Below are 18,215 nucleotides of genomic sequence, written 5' to 3'. Positions count from 1 at the left end.
TTGCAAGCCCGTGCTGGGCACCCTGCCTCAGCCATCCCCAGCTTGGATTAGGCTGATCAGGCACCACAGCCAGATAACAGCCACATTGTCAAGCCCTAGTGCTGCCCACAGGCTCTGTAACCCACCAGCCCCTCTATACCTCAGCCAGGTGAACAAAGACCCCACAGCTTCCTTCCCAGGGGAAGGAAATTTTCCCACTCCAGCTGGCCTGAGAGATACCAAGGGGAAGATGTTATCAGGGTGGAACAGGCTCTGGAGCCAGAGGACAGCTCTAATTATCAAGAGCCAATTCCATGACAGCAATCTCAGCCCCAAGGCATTGCAGGCCAGATTTTCCAGAGGGGCCAAGTGCCACAGAAGCAGCTTATCCTCTGTGCCCACAGGAAAAATGAATTATGCACACACAGAGCAGAGTTGTGGCAGCCTACAGGGACCATCACATGTGTTACCAAACCATGCTGCTCCTGCTCCAAGTACAGAGCTGTTAGACTTTCAGGGAGTTTTGCCCTGGACTTCCCTGCTTTTCTTCCGGAGAGCCCCCAGTCCCTTTCACCAACCCCTGCTTTCACCCTGCACTCCAGTTTGTTCTGGCTTTCCCTGGGCATCCTCCTTGCCCTGGCTCCAGCAGACTCCAGCTATGGCACAACTCTGCAGGGGTGCCTGCTGGGGGAGGGATGGTGTCCCAGGGCAGGATGCAGGCTACAAAGACGGTCCCATTCCACCAGCCCCTTACAAGACAAGAGCGGGAAAGAAGCCAGAGCTAGGGGTTAACCCTGCTCCTCCTGGCTGACAGAGAAACCTCCAGAGACGGAGAGCAGTGCATCCAACAAGCGAGGCAGGGAATAGTCTGGGATATGCTACCATCTGGAGGAGGGGGGGCTGCTCCTCCCAGACACCTCCCACAACACACATGGAAACCAAAGCAGAGTCCAAGGTGAACCAGCAAAACTAACTGGTCTCCCCAACTGATATCCCTATCTGGAGGAACAGGAGGAGGGAAGTAAAGTCCTACCAAAGGCAGCAAGAAAGTGGCAGCAAGTCACAGTTTTAACCAACCTTCTTATTTCTTTATTTGAAAGGCACAGCTTGTACGTCCTTGATACAGCATTTTCAGTTCCTCTTATTATAGGTCAAGTGATTAAACACAAAAAGCAAAACAAGATCTTTCTAAAGGACTATATACAAACACCAGATTATTTTTTTTCCATTTTTGTTTTTTAAGAAGACACGCTAGCGCACGGATAAGAACAGAGAAAGCTGCTGTATCCTCTACACAGGGCAGGGGCACAGGGAGGGGGAGGCCAGGGAAGGCTCTCGGTCTGCCTGCCCCTCTGCCCAACTGCCTGGGCTCCAAAGCTGAGTGCTGTGCTGAGGGGGAGTAGGTGGCACAGGCTCCCCCTCCAGCCCAGGGCCAAACCCTGGCAGCCAGAGATGGTTAAGAACAGGTACATGCAGAACAGCAAGGCGCCAGCCTGGTATTAGTGCAGGAGGGGTGTGGGGGAGACAGGGCCAGGGCGATGCGACGAGACCAAGAGCGCCTGGGGAGGGAGGAGATTGTTCTGGGCCAGGGATCCCAGCAGGGAGTTGTGCAGAACTTTTAGGATCAGGGGCAATCTTTAAATACCGAGGGGGGAGCAGCGGGCAGAGGGGAGCCACATGGCACCGAGGAGCTGGGACAGCCAGGGGGGCAAGTGGCCCCAGAGCAGCCCAAGCCAGGTTCTGGCTTGGCTCTATGACAGGGTGGGAGGAGGGACAGGGAAGCCAGGCTGGGCACAGGGGGAGCATGATCGGCCACATGGTTACTGCTATGGCGCTTGCATTGCTGTGCAGCAGCCTGCCCGTGGGGATGGCGGTGGGGGCATCGGCCAGGCCCTGCTGCCCATGGGAACGGGCCTGGCAAGCTGCCACCAAACACAAGTCCCGCAATTCTGCTGCACAGCAACTAGAGAGAGATACTGCATCTTGCATTAACCCACCCCCTCTCCCCAGACGGCCCCCTCCCCCCAGCCCCTCTAATCCGATTTCTCCCCATCGTCATCTTGGTGGGCATCCCCGTCATGGCCATTCTTGTCCTCCTTGGAGAGGTGAGCCTGAGAGCCCAGGGCCGAGAGTGAGAGGAGCCCAGTGCCGGCACTGACAGCAGGGAGGGATGGGGGCTGGAGGCCCACGGGGAGTGGAGTCAGAGGCAGAGCGAGGGCTTGGAGCTGCGACAGCTGGTGAGCTTGAAGCTGCTGCTGTAGAGAATGATGGACAGACAGAAAGACAGAACAGGGATATTGTCATTTTGAGTGCACTTGGACCCCAACCTAAGGTTCTGGAATGCCCAAACACACTGTGCCAGAAATCAAGCTTAAACCAGAGACCTCAGGGTCCTGGAGAGCATCGCAGCCTCAGGGCAGGTGGGAAAAGAGATTCTAGAGTCCTGGGGCTGTGACACCCTCAAGAGAAGACTCAACAGTGTGTCCCCAGCACAACACACAGCCCCTACGCCACAGGACATCTGGCATCAGACTCTAGCTTGTTCCAAGGATGCAGTTAAAGCCCTCACAACCTTGACCAAGAGCAGATGGTGTTTTCATGCCAAGGAGCTGCTTCGGTTCCTGCTCAAAACCAAAGCTCCTCTCCTTGCACCCTGCTGAGACAGAGGAGGGATCCCTGCTCCCCTGCAAACCCGTGGCCTCGGTCACAGCAAGCCTGGATGGAACCAGCCCTGTTCCAGCACAGCCAGCCCAGCACCTGCAGCTGCAGCACTGTGCACAGCACAGCCTGCTCCCAGCAGGCCAGATACATCCCCAGGTCACCACTCCATGGCCCAGCTCCGTCTCAAAGGTCAAAGATACCAACTTCCATCCCTCTGAACCCAAACTAAACATGCATCACGTACACGGATGATGGAGTTCAGTTCTGGTGCCGTAACCTGCTTAGCTCGTTCAATGGCTCCCAGGACTTGCTGCTGATGCTGGTGTGGAGAAAACAGAGGAATTCAGGGTCATTTCCAGTGCCACTGGAAAGCAGAACAGGGGTCTCACACACACGTACGTGCTGCTCACACTGAGGTGTCATGTCAGAAACAGGCTGGTTACCCCCACAGCTGGAGACACCTGCACACACTTCACCCATGACAAGGGCCTCACACTGAGGCCCATGGCAGCAAGGAGCAGGGAAAGAAGCACATTTGTCTCATCCATTTCCTCATCACAGGGTTGAGCAGGTCCCCTTCTACTCCCACCCTCGTCCTGCTCTGCAGAGGCCCAGCAATCCTTGGCCAGAAGGGCTCCAAGGTGGGCAACATCTCTCATCCTGCCGCCCTTCACCTACACAGACCCTCTAACAAACAAAACGAGTCATAAAAGCAGAAGCGCTTGGGAAGCTCTCTAGTCCTTGGGACACATCCCATATCCCAACTGCAGCAACTGGGTGCTCCAAACACAGGCAGGAAAAATGGCTGTATCATGTACTTAAAAATTATAAAGGACAACTGTACTTTCTCATTGGAGAGCACAAGGTCTCAGCACCAGGCCTGTCCACTGCACTCTAGCAAGGGGAATTTTCTTTCCATTTTGGCAGCAGGACAGGGTAGGGATTGCATTAAGATGCAAAAGGTTTAGTTGTGGCTTAGTTATTAGGCAGCTCTGATCTGATCAGCAAGCCACTTTGTCCTTCCCAAGAACAGGTGGGTGGGAAAAACAGAGCCTGTGCCCCAAGTCCATCATTGACCCCAAGCAAGAAGCCTCCATCCCCAACTAGTCCCGACCAAATTGCCAGGAGAACTGCCCAGAGCTCAGCCTCCATGGGGAGATGGAAAGATACAGCATTAGAGGTCTTTCATCTTCCCCTCGCCTCAGGCAACAACTCCCAACGTGCCCCCCCCATTAATTTCTAAGGGGAGTGGGAGGAGCCCATCAGCAGCATTAATTAACGAGGCAGAGAAATCAGATCTCAAGGAGCCACACAGAGGTATTTTTTTAAGCATCGTACCCCAGTTAGCACCCAAAGCTCCCACTGACCATGCAGAAGTGGCTGATGACTCAGGAACCACAGGTAGGAGAGACCAGAGCCCATCTTTGTCCACAGCCACCACAAAAGGGACAGACAGGCACATTACCCACCACACAGCGCTCGAGGAGCCAAAACTGCCTTGAAGGGCTGGTCCCTGTGCAGGGACAGAGAGCAAGCAATGAGGTTTCCTAGACCAGGGGTGGGGAGCTGCCTGTGCCAGAGGGCTGTGACACCTCGTTGGCTGCAGCAGAACAGGGGCCTCTACTCCCCTCTGCCAACACACCTCCAAGCTGGGGAACTCACCTCTTGTGAAAGGTAGGGCAGAACCTGTGCACAAATCCCATTTAGCCTCTTGACGATTTCAGCCTAAAAGGTGGGAAGAACGGAGAGGAAAGGTCAGGCAGCTCGGGACTGAGCACCCACAGCACCAGCTGCCCCACCTTCCTCCTCCCCAGCCCAGCCCTGAGTCACCAAATGGCCCTAAGAAAACATCCTCTCCTCAGAAAGATGCTGGCAGCGTTCTGGTGCCATGGGGGTCACCTCACCCCTGAGGCACCTCCCTGTACAGTTAAATGAATTGGTGCTGCTGTCTGCAAAGAGCAAATATTCTCTTTCTTCTCCAGGTCTCCGACTTTCATTTAACAAATTGGGGGCAACTAGATAGGAAACTTACTATAGACCCAGGTGGGGATGTGTTGAGTTACATTTGCCATGTAGATACAGACAGACACATGTGCTGCTTCCATCGAAATCCCTCCTCAGACTCCTCCTTCCTGTAGCTGAGCTGCTGGACTGGGGCTACTCAGGGAGACCAGAGGGGCTGGGCAGCTTCCTCACTACCCTCACATAAGCAATGGCAAGTTCTGGGGTATTAAATGCTTTCCTCCTGGCAAATAGTGAAGCTACCAGTCCTTTGCAAATCACTTTCCAGTGGCATCAAAAGAAATACAGAGCCAAAGAGTTTAGGCACACACCAAAAACAGCAGAGGGGACCCCACCAGCACCACAGGGAAGCAGACTAGGCTGGGAGACATTCACGGGACAGCAGTGAGGATTTGTGGCTCAGATTCTTCAACAAGATGCAGGTTTTCCCAGGAAAGCCAGTCTCCTGGGCTTAGCAACAAGGGCAATGAGATCAGAAGCACCAAGTGCCTTTGTGGGGAGCAGAACTGTGCTAAGAGGCTTATAACTGAGTCATGACATGCAGCCAACTTTGTGACTGGAGCTGGAGCCAGAGAGAGACAGGCTCAGAGAAGGCTCATGTTGTTAATACCACAGGTAATTACTCACTGAGGGTAATTAACAACTTAACCATCAGTGAGGGTAATGAGCAAACTTATCCAAGCTGCCGCACAGTCTCCAAGCCACAGCTCCAGATCCTGCCTGCACTGCCCTGTCTGATGCTTAAATACCTGTTCAGGCCCTGAGCAGAACCACAGGGTGCCCAGAGCCCAGGGTGAGAGCTCTCAGTCCAGCACTGTGATCCTGAGAGGTGGGGGGACCCTGCATTTCAAAGGCAGCTCTGACATTTTACAGGCTCATGGCATTTCTAGTTCCTGAAATACCGCTGAAGTGACAGGGAGCAACACCCAACAGACAACCACCTTCCCCAGGAATTAGAGCACTTGGAAATGCTTTTTCCCCTACCTGTTTGTGCATTTCAATATTCAGCCCATAGGACATCTCATAGTACTGTAGACCAGGAGAGAAGAGAACAAAACAAATTGTTAAGTCAAGTCTCCACCAGGTAAAATGGCTCCATACAGCAGTGCTGGGAGCTACCACTGCATTTCTGGCAGGGTCTTCTACAAAAACTGGGCATGGATGGAAGGAGAGCAGAGGCCAGCCCTGGGAAACAAAGACAGCAGGAGGCACGCACAGAGACCCCCTCCAGCTCTAAAGCAGAGCCCTGAGCCCAGGTGGTCCCTGTCCACCCGGCTCCAGCCTCATGCTGCTGCAGACAGAGACCTGGAGACTTGCCAGCTGGGCCCCTCACAGACAACTTTCCACAGTCTGCATCAAGGTGAGAGTGTGCAATGCTACATCCACAGTCAAAAGAGAGGGAGGCTGAGTCTGCAAGCTTTGCCTGGCCAGTACCCTAAAGCCCGCATGGCTGCTTCAGCAGCAAATAGAAGAGATCACAACTGGACTTCATCTAGCAAGTAACACATCCAGCTACGCACAGCTTCAGCTGTTTGGGAAGAAGTTATGTGGAAACCTCCCCTCCATACAAAACCAATTCACCCAGAAAACCCCTGCATAGCAGCAACAGGCAGCTACAATCTGTTGGCAGGAGAAGCTAATTCCTGACCCCTGGAAGAAGTGGTTATAAGGCTGATGTTCGAGAGTTTAGAAACCTCCTCCTGCAGCTTGCAGAGTGCAATCTTAATTTTTCCAAATGGAAAGAAAAATCCCCATCTGTGCTCATTTAATTCAAGGGGATCACTGGCATTCTGGTACCGACGCCACAAGTCTGAGAAGTGCCCAGCTTGGTATCGGCATGATCTCAGCCTGCTCTAATGCTGCTGTAGGCTCTCAAGGCTTCTTTGCATTCTGAAAACTAAGCAGGAAGGAGAAGCTCGACCCCCAAGCTGCCAATTGTGACTTATTCAAAAATCAGAGCAGCTGTAGCAGCTTTGCACATTCACAGAAACCCTCCTCTTTGCTTCCTGTGACTTGCTGTGGTGGGGAGCGGCAGCAGCTCTGCGCGACTCCAGCTCAGCCACGCAGATGAGGCAGGAGCTCCTGTGCCTGCAAAGCCTTGAGCACTGCACCACGAGTAACAGCCCTTCCCCTCTGCTGCTGATGGGAACCTGAATCAATTCTGGTGACTGTTAGTATTAAGGGGACAAAATATATCTCAGCCACATCTGGAGATGAGGGTCTCCATGCAGACTGCAAGGCCCCAGAAGCAATTGTTTACCAGTGAGAATGGGGCAGACTTTCCCATTTAATATGCAAGGAAAGCTGTGACCTCTTCTCCTTGTCCCCAGCCCCAAGCACACCTTGCTCCCCACAGCCTCAGAGTCTGGGCACACAGGCTGTACAGGAGGATGGAGGGGCCAGCTCCCTTATTTCTGGTTTTAAAGTCCTAACTCCACTCCGAGGTGCCGCTATATTAATTTCTACATCTTATCTCTTCCTTCCAGGGCAGGTGCAGCAGCTGGCAAGCAGGCACCAGTTCATCTTCATGGACAATATCATAGCCTCCTGCTAACTCTATGATAGGAAAGGAAGAGACCACAGTCCTGCCTGGCATCCCTCCTTTCTGCTACAAGGGCCGTTCCAGAAGTATTACCTGGCAGGCAAACCGTCACCCTGCCTACCAGAACACAGCTGTTTCCTGGCAGATTTCTCTTTGGAAAGCCACAGCTAAGCCTGCTGCCCGCACATGGCACCATGTCTCATGCCTTTACCAGGCACTGCCCCAGGATTTGCACATTCCGTGCTGGGACACGCGTGCTGGAGAGACACGCCAGCACTCAGCACCACGGCTCTGCAAGGCTGTGGGGTCACCAGAAGGTGCACAGGGTTTCGCTCTTGCACAGAAGCTGGTTTCTGCTTCCAACATCGCACCAGGATTGTGGGGTTTCCCAGCTTTTTGGAGCACTGCTTTGTCTCTCATTGGCTGTCATCCTCCCAGAGTACCCAGATGCCTGCACACCAGCACCTTGCAACCCATTCTCAGGTCTGTAAGAGCTGTCACTTCCCCTGGGCGCAGGGAGCAAGGCCAAGGACCCATCAAGCAGTCAGCCACTGGGCTCAGTTTTCTACATCAAAATATTCTCTGCTACTTCCCCACATTTTGACAATCCACTGCATGCAGCCACCACAAAATAAAGAACAGCCCCATTTTCAGAAAAGCCACTGCCAGCCCTGCTGAGAGCCCCGGGGCTCTGCGGGGCACAGGCTCCCTGCCGGCACTGGCACCTGCTCGCACTGGAGTCGCCACCCACACGCTCTTGGCATCCAGGGCTGGTCCTTACCATGACGTAGTGACGCTGCATCTCCGATTTCTCACTGGCTAGTTTGTCACATTCCAACTTCAAGCTGAAAAGCCAGAACACAGTAAGAAAACCACAAACAGGAGGTGAGAGAGTTGATTGCTACAGAGCAGCTGCTTCCTGCACGGCCTCATCCTGGCCAGGCTGGCTCCTTGGACATCTCTATCTGGACTTCAAACGGCGGCCAGAGCTGGGCCACGCTGTGCACAGCAGTGACTGCACAGAGCCTGCTCCCACCTTCCCAGCTGGAGTCCCACCAACACACACTCAGGAGAAGGACACGGGGCTATCCGCCAGCTGAACACTGACTGCCCTCAGGCAAATTTGTTCCACAGGAAGGAGAGTGCTGGGCAGAAGCAGAGCTGGCTGCCCAGGGAGGTGTTTGCCATTCCTCAGTGGATCACTGGCAGGTGGGGATGGCTTCTGGCACAGGCCTGTCTGCAGCACTCAAGGGATGCTCCAATATAACATCAAAACCAAAGCCAGCCCCACTTCTGGATGGTGGGGGGGAGGCCGAAGTGCAGCACATCCCTCCAGAAGGAAGGATTTTTCCTCTTCCCCTAAATTCTTCAGAGAATGTGCCGCTGCTCCCAGTGTTTTATGAGACTCCAACTCACCCACAGAGCAACTGCAGCCGGCATGTGCTGTGGCTTTATGTTTCAAACAAGAAACAGCTTCACCTACACAAAACCTGCTCCTTCTCAAGCAGATTAAGTCCAAGGGGGAAGAGTGGGGTAAGGGGAAACCTTGTCTTTCAGCAGGCACATTCCTTGGGCTGCCCTACTCCCTCGATGGCACTGCCAAGACACAGGGACACCAGGAAATGGCCACTTCCCAGCAGTTTTTCTGCCTGCTCCTGCCAGAATGACACCACCACAAACTTGTGACTTGGCTGCAGGCAGAGCCTGGGCTGGGGGACATTGCAACCACATGGCAGCAATGCACACACGGGGCTGTGGCAGAGGGCATCACCGGGTCACTTTAACACAAGAGCATCACGTTTATTTCAGACACACACACGCAAAGTAACAGATCGTCTCAAGCCAGCTTTTGGGTCAGAAGAAATATTTACACACACGCACACGCATACACACAGAGAAAAGCATAAGCTTTTGGATTTAAGTGCTCCCTGCAGCATTTGCAGTCCCAGAATGGCAGCCAGCAATAAGAACTGAGGAAAACTCCCAGCAAGAGGCGGGAGGCCTGGCAACCATCCCTGCAGTCCTGGCTGAGCAGGGCTCGGAGGAAAGACCTTGGCCGGAGAGGGGAATGTGCATTCTCGTCGCTGGGCTCCCATGTGGACATGACTAACCCCCTGCCCGAGGTCCTCCTCCAGCCAAAGGTGTTCCAAGCTATGCGACCGGGTCCCCTCCCCCGTGTTCTCATTCGGTCCACGCAGTGAAGCAACGAGCAGAAGAATCGCAGCGATTCCTGCGCGTCGCCAGCCAGCCCAGCAGAGCTGCGGGACAGCCCCGGGCCCGCTGGGAGCACGTACCTGTGGTACTGGGCCTGCAGCAGCTGGAACTCGTCTTTGATGCGGTCGCAGGAGTCGGAGGTCGTGAACTTCAGCTGCTGCGGCAGGTGAGAGGAGCCCTTGAACAACAGGAGACAGCGCTAGGGCTGGGGCCGGCGGCCGCCCGGCCCCCCCGCCCCGAGTCCGCCCCGCTCCCGCCGCACCGGGGGCTGAGCCCCCGGCGGGGCCCAGCGCTCGGGCCGTGGACGCGCCCAAGGTCACCCGTGGGGCCCGTTCTCCGGGCGCTGCCTCCGGCTCGGCCGCCCCTCGGTACGGCCCCGGCTGCCGGCGGCGGGAGGCGCTCGATCACCTCGACTCCGCCGGGGCCGCCAAGAGAGGCCGGGCGGCCCCCGCGCCGTCCCGCGGCCCCGCCGGTGCCCGGCCCCGCCCCGCGGCCGCTCCGGCCCCGGCCGTGTCGTACCGAGTGCCGGCTTTGTGGAAACATCATGTCAGGCTGCGGCTCGGTCCCCGCACGGAGCGGCCCGGTGATGGTGCCGCCGCCCGCTTCTGCTCCCGCCCCGGCTCCCCGCGCCGCCGCCTTTGTCCGCGCCGGGTCCGGCCACCCCGGCCCCGCGGCCGCCCCGCCCCGGCCGCGCCGCTCGCCCCGCGCCGCTCCCGCCGCCGGCGCCTATTGTCTAATGGCGGCTGCGGCTCCGGCTCCGTCCTGCGGCTGCTCGGCACCACCTGCCACCGCCGCCACCGCCTCCCCGGGCCGGGCGGGCCCACGGCCGCCTCCGCCCCCGCCGGTCCCCGCCCCCGCCGCGCGGCGTCGGCGGCCGCGGACACCGGCCTGGGGTCGGTCCGTGCCCTGCCCGCTGCGGTCGGGACGGGCCTCTCCCTGCCGACGTCTCCTCCCCGCGCCCCGGTCGGGACTGCCCAGCCCACCGCACCCTCCCGGTGCCTCGGCCCGTTCCCCGGGCCGCTCCTCGCCGCCGCGGCCGAGGCAGGACCCGAGCCCAGCCCGGCGGAGGCCGCGGCGTTGGCCCGGGCCAGATCACGGAGCTCGCGGGGCAGGCCCGGGGCCCGGCTGGTCCGGCAGCAGGCCGAGGACTCTAGACGGGCCCTTGCCGGGCAATGAAGCTCCTCGCCCTTCGCAGCTCATTTGACGTCCTTCCCCGAGCAGAACAGGCAGGGTATTTTTTACTCAGGGGTTCGTTTTGCTTTATTTCAGTGCGAAATGCTTTTGCTGAGCATGAAGGAAGGCAAAGGAAAGGTAATTCACCTGCAACGGAGTATTCTGCTCTGGATGCAAAGTTTGGTCCTAAATCTGCTGCCTGAGGAGTGGACCCTGCAATTTGTGTCCTGAGGGATCAACTGTCTCCCCACAGAGAGCAGTGAGATGGGGAATTCAGCCACAACCTTTATTTCTGGAAGGACTTGGTTGCCATGGGGCCACTTGAAAAGCCACACACACAAATGTGCCTGTGCTGAGGCGGGATCAGGTCCTTGGAAACCATCCGGAGAATAACAGGCAGGAACATAGCTGGTGTGTGAGAGTGCACAGGGAACTTTCATCACATTCAGATGCTGCTCTGTGTCTATCTTTAAAAATCAGTACATTTTCTGATTAAAAATAAAACCCCACACGTCATGACTCCAGCAATGTGGGCTGGCCTGTTGTGGTATTTATTTTTAAAGAGAACAATATAGCAGCTGAGTTATTGTGACACCTCCTGCATGTTGTGCAGTAGCTTTTTCACTTCAGCATCTCCATATTAGTGGAAACTGTGACAGCTTCATGCCAAGGATTATTAATAGTGCAGGCAGGCTTTGTGTCCCGACAGAATAAAGGTTGGAAAACAGGGCAGACAGTCTTCCCCCAGCGGGCTGGCCTCCTGGTCCCCCATTTTACATGTAGAGAAACTGAGCCACCCCAGCTCAGGCTCTGTTCAATGGCAGAGAGATGCAGTTTGTAGTCAGTGTGTGCAGGAGACCAGACCAGGTCATCGTTGTCCTCTTCCCCCATCCTGGAGCAGGCACGGGTGCCCTGCTCACACTGCCCTGCACTGCCATCCCTCCCCTTGCAGCAGCTTGCAGTTGCTCCATTCCAAGCGGGAAAAGAAATGTTCCTTTATTGGCTTTTCTGTTGGCTACAAAATGTTCCATTTTATCTTTTTTTTTTTTTTTTTTCCCTCCTTACATTCTTCCAGGAAACACACTGATTTATGGTATAATCTTGGCAAATCCCAATCCAGGGGAACACAAACTCACTTGTGCCTGGTAAATGACTTTTTAATGGGCCTATTTCCAGCCAGGAATGCATCTGCATCTGAAGAAGGGGGAATTCTAGCCTTGCCCAGGCAGTAGCCTATGTGTGTCAGTGGGGGTCAATACAGTCTGGCTGGAAAGCAGGAGCAACTTCCTGCTTGGAGCTGGTGCAGGACCAGACCTCTCCTGTGCCTCCATACTGATCTCCTGTCCACAGAGGGAAGATCTTGCCATTGCTCCCACTTCCTGTGAGATGGCAGGTTTAGGGACATCCTTACTCATCTGGCCACTGGACTGGAGCCTGGTTACCCAAGGACCAGGAGTTTATATTTTGCATTGCTAATGGAGCAATAAGCTGTCCCAGTCCCTGGTCCCAGATGGAAGGATTTGTACAGGGATGTCCTAATGGAACCAGAGAAACTTCCTATTAGTTCCTAAAAGGAGCAGTCTAACAAAGCTGCCAAAAATAAATCTGTATAATGAAGAGCCTCTGTAAATTATTCAGATATTATATTCCACTCCAGAACTGATTCAAGGAGAGAAGTTGTACAGACATTTTCTTCTCTGAAGCTCTGGACACAAGGTGAAATCCATGCTGTCATTACAATGAAAATGTAGGCTCTGAGATCCTACTTTTTGCCTGAGAATACTGTCTCTTTTACCTGGAATTAAAGAGGAAGAAATAAAAAAGTCATAGCAGCAATTCAGGCCCTGAGACAAGGAAGGTTTTTTCCTTTCTCCACAGCCTCAGGACCTCGCTTGAGTCCCATCACCTAAAGCTGACCACATACACAGGTGCTTTGCATGATCAAGTCTGAGGAGCTTAGGCTTTCTGAGGCACTGCACACCTCAGGGTGGCACAGACAAGGACCCCACTGGAGGTGGGGTGGTTCAGCCAGCAATTCCTCCTTTGCTTCTCAGTTGTGGTTTGAATGCTGTGGACTCTTTCCAGTAGAAACAGGGCTGAGACTCACCAAACTCATTAAACTTCAGCTGCCATCAATACCACATTTGTTAGCCACCTGCTTACAAATCCCAGTCCCTCTCCAGGATGCAAAACCTGGGTTTGCAGCTTGTCATCTCCCACTGCCACCCCATATTCAGACATCTGAGGTATTTTATAAGACACAGTGGTTGGCAGCTTGTGGGCTATTAGCCACAGCTGGCCCCATGCCACGCTACTGGGGCTCACAGACTTCTCCCTTCCTCCCTCCCTGCTTCCCCAGCCCCTCTTTGCCAGCAGTGGGGCTGACTTCTGCTTTGCCCAGCCCTGCAGTTTGGCTCTGGCCTGCAGTTCCTGCCCACTGGCAACCCTGCCAGGTCCATGCTGCCTGGCTGGGCTGGGGAGGCCAGGGCTGGTGGGGGTGAGGAGGAAGGCCCCCTGCCACATCCAGGTCAGCGCTAGTGGGATCTGAGGCCACACTGTCCCTTATCACTCCTCTTATCATGGGGATTATTGGCTTTTTATATTAAACTTTCTCCAGAGAGCATAATACAATCAGTCAGACATGAGGCAAGGGCCGGGCAGGTCTGAGAGTGATTTACAAGCGATCTGCCTCTGCAGTATTTTTCACATAAGGGGCTGTTTCCTCCTCTCCCTCACCACCTCCCAACTCTCCTGCTGCCATTATGAGCCACACAGGTCTCCCCGCAGCAGCAAAGAGCTGCGATGAGCACTGGGGCTGCATGGGCAGCACAGGCTCGCAGGGAGGTGAGGAGGACCTGTGGCAGCCAGCACTGCCCGCCCCACGAACGTGGCACCGGCAGTGCACAGATGCCATTCAACAGAGCTGCCCCTCGCCCCCCGTCACTGGCCAGCACTGGCCCAAATTCCCCACCCGCACCAAGAAGAAAAATGGGAAACGGCCCCTGGATGTGCACGGCCAGGAATCACTCGTAGGCAGAAAGGGCCTTTCTCCAAGAAAAGCCTTGGTCTGGGCAGGCTTTTTACAGCTGGTAAAACGTTTCTACCTTTTGTGATCCCACTTTATCAGTGACTTGAAATAATTGGGTTCCATTTCTCATGGTGGCTGACCCCCACCCCTCCCTTCTGCTGTGGCCTATGTTTTTGCTGCAGACTGATTAGGGGTAATTATCCTTTTTACCAGCCAAAGTGCAAGGAACAGTTCACACTCCTTGCAGGAAGTAGAAAAGGGATTTTGCAGCTGAGCTGTGATTAGGAAGCACATAGCAAGGATGCCTGAATCTGCATGTTCCCTGGACAGGGCTGGGTCAGTATCAAGCTTCAGAAAAGGACTTAGCTCTGGGTGGTGTCCCTGAGGCATTTGGTGGGAGATAAGCAGGAAATTTGGAGCTATAACATGGTCGGGAGGTCCAGGGGAATCCACTGGCCCTTTGGCCACGAGTAGGTTCCTTGGACAAGTATTTTCCGGAAGCAGCATGTGAATCCCTCTGCATATGACGTCCAGACTGAGTCTGATGGTGGGAGTGATCCACAGGGGCTGGAATGGGCAAAGGAGTGGCTTCTTGATCAGGCCCACTTGTGCTGTGGGCATGGCAAGGATTCTCACCTCTCTCATGTCGTTCCCTTGGTGGACAAAGGGAGGAGTGAGATAGCAATTTTAAGGTCAAAGGGATCATCCAGGCTTTCCTCCTGCCTCGTGTGAGGCAGGTAATCTCTCCTGGCCACCCTGCGCCACATTCCTCCTGCTCCTGTACAGGATCAGTGTCCATCTACTGCATGGGAGCTTCATCAAATGAATATTTGCAACAATTTCTGAGACTTGCACAGGGAAGACAGATTACTACACCCTTGAGAGTCTTTCTGTACTTGGCTAGTTCAGCAGCGCTCCTCCAGGTAGGGAGAACATTTCTTCCTGACCTCAATTTATGACAAACACTGAAGCATGAGGCTGGATTGATTGCAGAAGGAGATTGTGTCTTAGTAACTCATGTGAATGCTGCAGCAGCTATGCTAATTCATCATTTCTTTATGAAATCTGTGTGCAGGTTGAGTGCAATTAAATGATGTGCTTTGGGATCCTAGGGGATGAAAGGATCATGGAAAATGTAGGTTTGTTATCCTAGTTTACTGCGCACTGAGCCCACCTACAACAGCATGACAAACCAGATGTGAAACACAAGGTTTAAAAAAACTAATCCAGCAATTGCTGTCACAGGCTGTATTTGTCAGCATGTTTGATCTCAGTGCCTTTCCCCTACTTTTCAGAGAACTCAGATCTCTTTGTGGCATCTTCCTGTGACAGACAATTGAAGAGCTTGTAAAACTAATTTTGGGGGAGGCTGAAACATTTGACACCTGCTCTGCAGCTCAGTCCCCGGTCCCCATCAGCAACCAGAGAGCAGTGGGTGATGCCTGACCCCGCGTGCAGGGGATCCAGTGCCCGCGCTGCCGCTGCTCTGCCGAGCGCGGCCCCGGGCCCGGCCGCGCCTCCGCCCCGCACCTCGGCTGGGAGCAGGAACGGCCTCCACGGGGCCCCAAGGGCTGTTCGGGGGGCCCAGGTTCGCCGCGAGTCTGACCCCACACGGTTCAGCCCGGAGGCTGGAATGTCCGCTGGGCAAAGGCTTGGTGGCAGCAGCACCCGCGCTGCCTGTGCTCTCTCGTTCTCATCGCTGGCAGAGCACTCCTCTGCTTCCTCCTCCTCCCCTCCGCTCCCTGGTGATGCTCCCCGCTTTGTTTTGACGTTGCTGTGTGATCTGAGCCTTGGTCTTTCCTCCAGGCTCCTGAGGGTGAGCTACCAGGGCCTGTGTGTGATCCCCCAACTCCCATCCCGCTCCTTGGGATGGGGCAGCTGCCACACCCTGCACACAGAATCACAGAACAGACCAGGTTGGAAGGGACCCGTGGAGCTCATCTGGTTCAACCTCCCTGCTCAGGCTGGGTGCCCTGAGCATGTTACTCAGGATTGTGTCCAGACACATTCCTCCTTTGAATATCTCCAGAGAAGGAGACTCTGTAACCCATTCCAGTGCTTGGTTACCCACACAGTAAAAAAGTTCTTCCTCGTGTTCTGGTGGAACTTCCTGTGCATCAGTTTCTGCCCATTGTCCTATTGCTCAGTACCACTGAGCAGAGCCTGGTCCACCCTCTTGACACTCTCCCTTCAGATACTTATGGACTTTGATATGATCCCCTCTTGATGTTCTCCAGGCTGAACAGGCCCGGCTCCCTCAGCCTGTCCTTATAACAGAGATGCTCCACTCCCCTCACCATCTTTGTAGCCTCTGCTGGACCCACGCCAGGAGCTCTGTGTCTGTTTTGTCCTGAGGAGCCCAAAACTGGACCCAGTGCTGCAGGTGACGCCTCACCAAGGCTGAGGAGCGGAGCAGAATCACATCCCTGACCTGCTGGCAATGCCTGCTCCCTTCTACAACCAAAACAATAGCTTCTAGCATATAGCGCCTCGTGGTTCAAAGCAGCCCAGCAATCCCAACTAGATAACTCTTCAGCACACCCCAGACACACTATGTTGTACTCACAGCCTGAGAACACGCAAAGAGGTCAAAGTGACTTGCCTGTCAGAGCAGTGTTGCAGGGGTTATAGAGATCAGTGATGAGAGAGTAACAGTCCTCTAGGCTGTGGGGCACCTGGAAGAGAAAGTAAGAGAACGTAAGAATAGGAGGTATTGATGCTGTGAAAAGCCCAACTATGGACAAACCACTTATAAAAAAAAAGATTAGAATCTCCTTTTAATTGAGGCAAACAGCTCATGAGAATAATACAGACATAAGAGGAGCAGGTGGAATTAAAGTGGAAAACAGAACCTGTTGTTTGTGCGTATCTTGTGTTTCTGTCTCACAAGGTAGGGACTGGCAAACCACAGAATAAGCCAGGCAGGTAACAATGAAGACAGGTACATAACAGCTCTATCATGCTTTTTTGGACCTTCAAAAAGACTGGTTAGATACAGACCCATAGGCAGAGTAGATGTGGGAAGGTGAGTGAGCCCAGCCCAGGAGGTGTGGGAACATGAATACAGACAGAATGGGTGGTGTTGGGTGTCTGTAAGAACTCCAAAATACCAGCAGAAGCACCTGCAAAGAGAAGACAAAGAGACTTGGAAAACTGAGTGGTTCAGTTAGTTTAAAGTCAGACAAAGAAACAACACCAGATGGAGTAAGGAAAGCATGACAAGCAGGGGGAGAGAAAGGTGGGAAGAGACTTCTCCTTTGGAAAGTTAAGGGTGTATCTGTTTATCTTGCTGCATGGAATATGCAGAGGTCTTGCTTTGCCTACTCCCCTCCTTGTGGGAGGAAAGATGTGAAACAAAAGGCATGTACTACAGCACTTACAGATCCATTGGACTGGGATGGAGGAGACCCTGCTGCATCAGGGTACCCAGCCATCCCAGTACAGTTTGCAACAGCTGGAGCCCTGGCATCTGTCTGAAAGGAAGATGGGAGCTGCAGCATGTAGATTTTGGCAGCATCTGCTGCTGCATGATTTGGCCATGGTAAAAAGAATCTTCTGATTTTCAAGTGTTCTTTCTTTCTGTATGGAGGGTTATGTGGAGAGCACATGGCTGGCTGGGGCACACTGGCACCAGGTTTAAATGGAGCCAGAGGGACCTGGGCAGCCATGCAAGGAGGGCAATGGGCGTGCAGCCACAGGTGCTTGCAAGAGGGATGTGTGTATGGGGAATCCAGATGGCAGGTATTCTGCTGGAGGCAGGTTCCCAGAGAGCTGCTCTGACAGATAAAGCTGCACTGGAGCAGAAGGATGAACGTAAGGATGTGGCATGGAGGGGATGTATCAGGCTGCCAGCTGGAGCACCTGGTATACAGGTCAACAGGGACCTACTGGGAAATAATGAGGAATCCTGGGTTAAAGCCAGCGCTGAGACCCCCTGTGTGGAGAGACGCAGAGTGAGGAAGGCCTCTGAGGTGGCACCCACAGAGGTCACCCTGACAGGCTCTGTCCTCGTCAGGCTCTAGTGGTTCGTGGTCAGGGGACAGCAGCAGCCACAGCTTGGGAGCGCTGGGCTGGCACTGCAGGGCCTCGGCGTTCTCCTCCTTTGCACCGAGGGCTGCCGCAGCTGTAGGCGGCCAGGCTGGCCAGATCCGCGGGCCTGTGGCTGAGACGGGTCCTTCCCACTCAGGGTCGGGCCTGCCTGGCCTCGGGCACCCACGGGTGCCCCGCGCGGTGCGGGAGGAGCCGCATCGTCCAGGGCCCGGGCCCGCCCTGCGCCGTCGCATCACCGGCCGCCAAGGCCCTACAGGCCCAGTGGGGTCCGGCCATGGGCCCGTGGAGGGCAGGGGGGTGGCAGCGGCTCTGCGGTCACGGAAGGCGCCCAGCCCTGCTCGCCCCACCATAAAGCCCCCGGTCCGCCACCTTCCCACAATGCCCAGCGGCCCCGCCCCGCTCTGGGAACTCTCGTCCAAGCGCCCTCCCCTCCCCGCGCTTGGCCAACCAAACCTGCGCTCCCATTGGCCGCGGCGCCACGTCCCGCCGGCCGGGGCCCGCCCCGCCGCGCGCCGCGCTCGCCCATTGGCGCCGACTGCTGTCAGT

The 18,215-nt window shown here is 55.0% G+C and overlaps 2 protein-coding genes across 5 annotated transcripts; both read right to left on the bottom strand.

Annotated features, from left to right (window-relative positions):
- Nucleotides 1–1,045: 1,045 nt before the first annotated feature.
- On the bottom strand, nt 1,046–10,056 carry TLE5 (TLE family member 5, transcriptional modulator). Of its 2 annotated transcripts, none has more exons than XM_027713090.2 (7): nt 9,938–10,056; nt 9,499–9,596; nt 7,986–8,049; nt 5,647–5,691; nt 4,303–4,365; nt 2,885–2,959; nt 1,046–2,234 (listed from the first exon to the last, which is right to left on the bottom strand). In XM_027713090.2, exons 1-7 carry the CDS (start codon nt 9,962–9,964, stop codon nt 2,013–2,015), a joined length of 594 nt encoding a protein of 197 aa, XP_027568891.1. In that variant the 5' UTR covers nt 9,965–10,056; the 3' UTR covers nt 1,046–2,012. The 2 variants fall into 2 exon arrangements, with proteins under 2 accessions (XP_027568891.1, XP_027568892.1); XM_027713091.2 differs by having other exon boundaries at nt 1,046–2,231.
- Nucleotides 10,057–12,217: 2,161 nt separating this feature from the next.
- Nucleotides 12,218–17,991, bottom strand: LOC113983696. 3 transcript variants are annotated; one of them, XM_039386428.1, is made up of 4 exons: nt 17,602–17,991; nt 16,620–16,741; nt 16,222–16,294; nt 12,218–12,386 (listed from the first exon to the last, which is right to left on the bottom strand). In XM_039386428.1, exons 1-4 carry the CDS (start codon nt 17,900–17,902, stop codon nt 12,256–12,258), a joined length of 627 nt encoding a protein of 208 aa, XP_039242362.1. In that variant the 5' UTR covers nt 17,903–17,991; the 3' UTR covers nt 12,218–12,255. The 3 variants fall into 3 exon arrangements, 2 of the variants coding, with proteins under 2 accessions (XP_039242362.1, XP_039242361.1); XM_039386427.1 differs by lacking the exon at nt 12,218–12,386 and adding an exon at nt 14,656–15,507; XR_003539191.2 differs by lacking the exon at nt 12,218–12,386 and having other exon boundaries at nt 16,218–16,294; nt 17,508–17,991.
- Between the last annotated feature and the right edge of the window lie 224 nt (nt 17,992–18,215).

The sequence above is a fragment of the Pipra filicauda genome, unplaced genomic scaffold, assembly GCF_003945595.2.
Source record: "Pipra filicauda isolate LSUMZ 115617 unplaced genomic scaffold, ASM394559v2 scaffold482_size497672_pilon, whole genome shotgun sequence".
NCBI classification, from domain to species: domain Eukaryota; kingdom Metazoa; phylum Chordata; class Aves; order Passeriformes; family Pipridae; genus Pipra; species Pipra filicauda.
This window is presented reverse-complemented; position numbering and strand designations above follow the sequence as displayed.

Bases quoted from the DNA above. Each gene is read 5' to 3' on its own strand.
- TLE5 (XM_027713090.2), bottom strand. From the start codon at position 9,964: ATGATGTTTCCACAAAGCCGGCACTCG. The intron at 5,692-7,985 runs GTAAGGACCAGC...CCTGGTCTACAG, and splicing joins TGCAGCGTCACTACGTCATG to TACTATGAGATGTCCTATGG. The intron at 2,235-2,884 runs GTACGTGATGCA...CATTCTCTACAG, and splicing joins AACTGAACTCCATCATCCGT to CAGCAGCTTCAAGCTCACCA.
- LOC113983696 (XM_039386427.1), bottom strand. From the start codon at position 17,902: ATGCGACGGCGCAGGGCGGGCCCGGGCCCTGGACGATGCGGCTCCTCC. The intron at 16,742-17,601 runs GTGGGTGCCACC...TTCTCTTTGCAG, and splicing joins AGCCTGTCAGGGTGACCTCT to GTGCTTCTGCTGGTATTTTG. The intron at 15,508-16,221 runs GCAAGTCACTTT...TTCTGTGTGCAG, and splicing joins CTGCAACACTGCTCTGACAG to GGTGTGGCAGCTGCCCCATC.